Below are 6529 nucleotides of genomic sequence, written 5' to 3'. Positions count from 1 at the left end.
TGGATCATATTCAGATTGACAATTTTTTTCTATAGCCATAACTTAACCTAGCACAAACACGACCGAAAAATACAAATTTACACCCTAACTACACTTCAATTTCTCTATTCTATAAATAGTTTTCAAGTATGCATGTCCTTTCTCTTCTTATAGTGTGCTCACAGAAAATTCACCTGAACATTCTTCAGAGCAAAAGTTGAACATATTCATGTAATGGGTTTTGGATTTTCCAAACTGATGATAAAATATCAGATATATAGTGTGCACTAAAACAGGCATTCATATTGAATTACTACTCAGTTGGAATGTTATTGGCCAATGGAACAAACACTCCTTAATTGTAAGGTGCTATATGATGTTCTATGGTTGATCCATGGAGAAAATAGATGATCCAGTTGTATGAGACTTGCCTGTATAGAAGAGTTTCCCGGCCTGCCTGCCTGCGCTTTCTACTCCCACAGCTGACTTCTTATCGGCGCTGCCTAGAAGCCCTGCTGAACATGTCTTTGATATTCTGGGAATCATTTTCTACTTTGAGTTTTTTGGTTTGCCTCGTTGTCCGGGTAGTTTTCTTGTTGATGCTGTTAGGCCCCTGAGTGAAGGGAAGAGAGTCGAGGTTAAATGGGAATGTTTATGCCAAAAGGATTATTTCATGTTATGCGTAGCTTGTTTTTCAGATTCAAATAGTTTTAGGGTGTGTTTGTTTGGGGGATTCTACCCCAAATACACTATTCATTCAATTTTTTCCTCCAAAAAATATCAAATCAAATACCTATTTTTCATTTTTTATATTATACTAAAAATTAATTTTACATTCAAAACATCACACCAACACCTATTTATATCACATCATACAACTATTCAAATTCAAAAATTTTTACTATTCAAATCCCAAATCAAAATCCAAACCCCAAACAAACACACCCTTAATGTCTTAAAGAAGTTGAAATTTGAAATAACACTGGCAATAAATTTGTTTGTTGTGAACCTGGATAGGATTAAATGATGAAGGAGAGTCTTCGGTGGAAGGTGGAAGCATCTCAACTTCCTTCGGTATTGTATATTCAGGAACTTTTAATCTGCAAATGTAAAAATTCAATATTTAGACACGAAAACTGCACCGTGCGACTTCGGATTCTTATTACTCTAACAAACTTGATAGCTGTATAATATACAGGGACAAACATAAAGTTGTAGATGGTGTAATAAGTTTCTATGCTCGAATACAGAAATATTAATCATGCAAGACATGAACATTTGACCATGTAACACAAACATAAGGTTGTAAAGGATTTGAAATTTTGAAAGCTAAAGAAATCCAAGCAACATTTCAAACAAGGTTGTGAGCTGCTAATCATCAAGTTTAATTGCCCCAAGTTTATTTCAGGTAGATACAATCATTACTGAAAAATGAAAAAAAGTAGTTTGCTGTCAGGGAGAAAGATAAGAATACATACTTTAATTTGTCACACAAGAGATTCATCCAAGGTTCATCCTTCAGGTACTCTCCCACAATTGATGCTGCCTCAAATACTGAAGTGTGAAAATATTTTAATCAATAACAAAATAATGCAGGGATATTGCTTGACATAGTTTCCTATTCATGCTGTAATGACATAACAAAATATAATAGCAGATGTCATGAAAACAAGACTCGATTATCAATAGAAATATCTATGAAGTGCTTTGCAGAAACTTCTCAGTTATCAGAGTACTAATGAAAGACAAGCCATCATGTAGAAGTGAATTCTGTTGAGCATCTTCAGTTGTCAGGCAAGAGGAAGGTAAATGTTTTACCGAGCTAAAGATATATTGAAGGAGTTTAGAAAATATATGACGTGGCTTCTTCTTTTCATATGATATGACTGATGAAGTATATCTATGAACAACGTACACGTATCTTTCTTATTTTGGGCGGCATAATTCTTATCCAATGTTGGCAATGTCTGCGTCAACTGGTGTACCTATTAATGTTGGAAATATTAAACATGTATAAGACAAAGATGCAGTAAACATGTATGAGGAAAGAATTTGAAATGGAATGCATGATTTCTTATGTAGATATTGACAGAGAATCATCGTTTGGTGCTTTTAAGAAAACCATACTGTTGGGGTGTCTTACAATGAATAAGAAAATGTCTTGTAAACAAACAAGTCATAATTATGATAGCAAACTCAAAATGAAAGTATGCAGATCAATCTTATCGAATTATAATATAAAATATAACCTTAAACTAACTCTTCAGTTCTTCAATACGCACATCCTTCCATTTCCATTTATAAAGAATTATTGAAAATCCATCCACAAGACATCTAACATCACTATCATCTCATGCGGATATCTAAAAAAAACAAGAGCAACATCTTTCACTTAAAATTACTAATACAAGTTCCCAAGCAAACAAAATGTAAACGAGAATCAGAGACAAAACTAACCTTATAGCATAGCCACTTGAGTACCTTCAAGTCATTGAGCCTAAAAAACTTGGTGGGGCCGACATCTGCTTAAAACAACGAAACAAAATTATTTGTAGTTCTCAGTAGATTCCTCCAAAAGACAAGTATATGGGTTACACAAATGACAAGATCAAGGAGTTGGTATTCATTATAATGAAGATATTATGTGTGCTGTTTATGGATGTGGCTTGGATGTAAATACAAAGGCAATGTGAATAAAAATGGCGGGATCACAAGCACAGCTAGCATATGGATGTTGTCTTGTGCGTATTAATCATGGATGACATGGAGGGACAGGAGGCGCGATGTGAATAAAAATGCAATAGAAAGATGAACACAACCACAAGCATCAATTTATTTACCCTGTTTTACAATCGCCTAAATCGAGAAAGTTGACTCCTACTTTTCTTTTATACAAGGGTTTGATAGAGGACTTTTCAAGCACCCACCAATTAACGAATAAATCTTAAATAATCTCTGGCTTAATTCCGCAAACATGTTGAACTCACAAAATTTCTATGCGAGAAACATGTAAAATCAAGATAGTTAACCATTTGAACCCAACACAAATCTTCAATTATCAAAAGAACTTGGATTGGTCAATAGGATTTGCCATATATAGAGAAATAGTCCAAGACGATATACATTGAGTTATAAAAATCAGAACACAAAAACCAGACCAAAAATTAACCTTGCTCTCTCAAAAGCATTAGTTTCAATCCAGAAGCAGTTAAGCACAAATTCCCAAGTAGAATAGCTAAGGGTTAATTTTGTTCAATTGCACTATCTAAACAGAGGCATTGGTACTGATGAGTGGTAAAACAATTTTGAGATTGTTTCCATTGAAGTGCCGTGAGATTGCTAATATATGGTTATATTTGTATTCTAATATGGTGTAAACAATAATGAATATCCAATGAGTGTCATATGATTTTCATGTCTAGCTTATTCATAATAAACTAGTTTTTGAAATACCTTTAACATCGCAAACAACTTGCATAGCCTTATTGGCAGTGGATAATAAAGACTGATAACCTGGGTACCCCTGAACGAACATTATGTCATCTACCTGCCTAAATTTTCCAGGATCATCGCCTTTCTGCAGTCATTGAAATATACAATAAATAGGTTTATAAGTTTGTTCTCCATAATGGGTTCAGAAAATAAAAGCCTGCTCAATGAGAACCAAGAAGAATATTTCTGAACAAAAGTTTTTCATTATCTTTCATGACCTAGCTAACATTGTAGAGGATTAATCTATCTAACAAGAAGATTTCCCAAAACTAACAAAGCAATAAAAATTACTTGCAAATAGAAATACTGCCCACAAACCTTCATTCGAGCTTCATCAAAGATCGGCAATAGAATGAAAACAGGATCAACTGGAGTGGCAGCATACAACCTACCGTCTGTATCATTCAACCAACAAAAGTATAAAGAACATGCAACTAGTTATTAATGAATGGAGAAAAAGAATGTCAGGGCTCTAGAAAAATTCATGAGAAAAAGAGAATAGAGATTTGGTTGATGGAAGCTGAGATCTGCCAAAATGAATCTGATGAGCATATCCAGTAAGTAGGATGACATAATGCTGAAATCTAAATGCATTTTCATACCTTCACACACATAATCCCCAAGGAACCATGAGCCATAAGATTGCTTAAACCAGTGAAACTCTTGCAGAATTCCATCATTATGCAGGTAGCACATTGTATTCCCTGTGATGTCGAAATACATCTTTTACTATTACAAATAAAATTACAAGTTCTAGACACTCAATTTGCATTCGTGTATCCCATATGTTCTCTTGCATAAGACAAGAATATTAGCAGGAAAAACAAGGGTAGAGGCATAACCCTGCCTCATCAGTCCTTGTAAATAATAGAAATAAGCTAACTTTGGGTTTTAACCTCTTCAAGGGTAAAGACATAGGCCAGGAAATTGAAGACTCCAACAATGAACTAAAAAAACATGGATGTGTAAGATTAATCCAAGCCAAAGCTTTAGGAAGGCTAGCAGAACAAATATACTAAATGTAAGAATAGAAGGATTTAGAACAGATCGTTAATTTTGTTAGTTAATACCTGTTTTGGGATGCCGAAGTGACAAAAATTCACCAGCATGCTTTCCACTGCGAGAAGAATCTGCAATCAAAACTTATAAACTGCAAATTGAATTCAACCCAACCCATTGAGACACAAGCAAGCAATTCTGGGGAAAAGATATGATGATTACACAATAATCTTGTGGAAAGGTTGAAACTTGAAAGCAAAGTTCATACCTTGTGCAATAAGAACACGAGTTTCATTAGCGCCTTCCCACCAAGCCATTCTAAACACACATCAAAAGAAAAGCCAAATGAAGACAAAATAATAATAATAATAATAATAAAAACTCGAAATCCTACATTTGAATGTTTCTAGCCTAGGGCAAGGGCAAGCGCCGTCCTTACCCAGACCCTGCTGTCTTCAGTGCAAAGTGGTAGCGCGCGGGCTGTGTCGCGATATTCAATTTTACCGACTTCGGGCTAATTGAAGAAATCTGGAGCAAAGAGAAATGTGCATTATAACAGTATAAAAGAAAATTGACTTTTGGATTATATTACATAATAGTAAAAGTGTTCAAAGAGTGTGTTTGGTTGAGGCCGCAACTGGATTGGCAGTGCAAACAAACTTTTGGGAGAAGACGAAGACTCCAGAGACGAGGTCGAGGTCGAGGTTGAGGTTGAGGAAGAAAGACGCAGCGGCGGGCGAAAGACAACGAGCACCAAGCAGAGGCAAGACAACGGGCGTTTAATGTCATTTAAGTTTTAAATCTAAATTAAATAACAGTTTCTTTTATCGATTTTCCTCGTACTCCTATTATTATTATTATTTCTTTTGGTTTACTGAACAAGCTGTTGGATCAGTAAAAAATATTAATTTAATAAATATTTGGTAAATTACCTTTTAGAAATAGCATTTTGGATCCAAAAAGTTAATTTATGAAAAGTTCATCTACCGGTGTTTTGAAAGAATTTTTTATTTTAATTTTGGTTATTTTCTTGTTTATCCTTGATGTATTTTTTCAACAAATAAAAAATAAAATTCAAAGATGTAGAAAATATCTTTAAACTTGATTAATTAGCGTCAGAGATTAGGAATCTCTAAACACTATACGGAACATAAGAAAACATAACTGGAAATTAAAATGCTGAAAATTTAAAATGATGATCCCCGAATCTGACTTTACTTTTGTTGAAGTTGATTGAAGATGTCTTCTTCACAAAAATCCAAATCCTTAAATATTCCTCGAAGAAAACGCTTGGAACCGTCGTCTGGTCGGTTACAGCAACCGCCGTCAACCGCCCAAAAGAAACGTTTTGAAACGTCGTATGGTCAGTTACAGCAACCGTCTCGCCAACTGCATAACCCAACCGACTAATCCAGCGACTAACTGGTCGCTAGACCAAAAGACTCCTTGGCCGCCCCCACCAAGCGACCAAACTACTGTTCACTTAAATGGGCAATCAATTACCAGACCTTACTTCGCCCGACTTCCCGACCTATGGACCATTCGACCCACTAACCAACCGACCGCAGACCTTCCGACCTATGGACAATCCGACCCGCTAACCAACCGACCTGACTATCCTACGCAGATCTTCCGACTTGCCTATCCGACCGAGGACCAACCGACCTGCCTATCTGACCGAGGACCAACCGACCTGCCTATCCAACCGCAGACCTTCCGACATGCCGATCCGACCGAGGACCAACCGACCAGACCAACCGACCGAGGACCAATCGACCTGACCAACCGACCTGAGCGCAAATTTTTCTTCTTTTCCAGCCGACTTCGTGCCTAACTTTCTTTAAGATTCTGCTGTCCTATTTTTATTATTATTATTATTATTTGTGCGTAACAATCCTTAAAACTTAATTATTTATTTTATACATATAAATATATTTTCATAGCAATTATTTTTAATATATTTAATTTATTAAATTATATTTTTATTTTTATAAATTTAAAATAATTACTATTATTAATTATTACATATAAATTATTTTATTTGTAAAATATATAAAAT

At 35.1% G+C, this 6529-nt stretch overlaps 1 protein-coding gene across 5 annotated transcripts; it reads right to left on the bottom strand.

Moving 5' to 3' along the window:
- Positions 1 to 205: 205 nt before the first annotated feature.
- On the bottom strand, positions 206 to 5252 carry LOC127249386 (uncharacterized). Of its 5 annotated transcripts, none has more exons than XM_051272156.1 (12): positions 5109 to 5252; positions 4865 to 4998; positions 4739 to 4788; positions 4542 to 4621; positions 4074 to 4175; positions 3790 to 3866; positions 3433 to 3556; positions 2437 to 2501; positions 1895 to 1964; positions 1458 to 1533; positions 989 to 1079; positions 206 to 592 (listed from the first exon to the last, which is right to left on the bottom strand). In XM_051272156.1, the coding sequence occupies exons 5-12, from the start codon at positions 4165 to 4167 to the stop codon at positions 470 to 472; spliced, it is 720 nt and encodes a 239-aa protein (XP_051128113.1). In that variant the 5' UTR covers positions 4168 to 4175; positions 4542 to 4621; positions 4739 to 4788; positions 4865 to 4998; positions 5109 to 5252; the 3' UTR covers positions 206 to 469. The 5 variants fall into 5 exon arrangements, with proteins under 5 accessions (XP_051128113.1, XP_051128109.1, XP_051128111.1 ...); XM_051272152.1 differs by having other exon boundaries at positions 4542 to 4613; XM_051272154.1 differs by having other exon boundaries at positions 4542 to 4601.
- Positions 5253 to 6529: the final 1277 nt, after the last annotated feature.

The sequence above is a fragment of the Andrographis paniculata genome, unplaced genomic scaffold (assembly GCF_009805555.1).
Source record: "Andrographis paniculata isolate CXL003 unplaced genomic scaffold, ASM980555v1 Contig35END, whole genome shotgun sequence".
Lineage (NCBI taxonomy): Eukaryota > Viridiplantae > Streptophyta > Magnoliopsida > Lamiales > Acanthaceae > Andrographis > Andrographis paniculata.
Note: the sequence above shows the minus strand (reverse complement) of the source record. Positions and strands in the feature narration are given on the sequence as shown.

What these genes read in the sequence shown, in the direction of transcription:
- LOC127249386 (XM_051272152.1), bottom strand. Translation starts at nt 4,787, where the DNA reads ATGGCTTGGTGGGAAGGCGCTAATGAAACTCGTGTTCTTATTGCACAA. An exon ending in AGTTGTTTGCGATGTTAAAG is followed by an intron (nt 2,502 to 3,432) that starts GTATTTCAAAAA and finishes TGTTTTAAGCAG; the next exon opens with ATGTCGGCCCCACCAAGTTT. An exon ending in CTCTTGTGTGACAAATTAAA is followed by an intron (nt 1,080 to 1,457) that starts GTATGTATTCTT and finishes TTACATTTGCAG; the next exon opens with ATTAAAAGTTCCTGAATATA.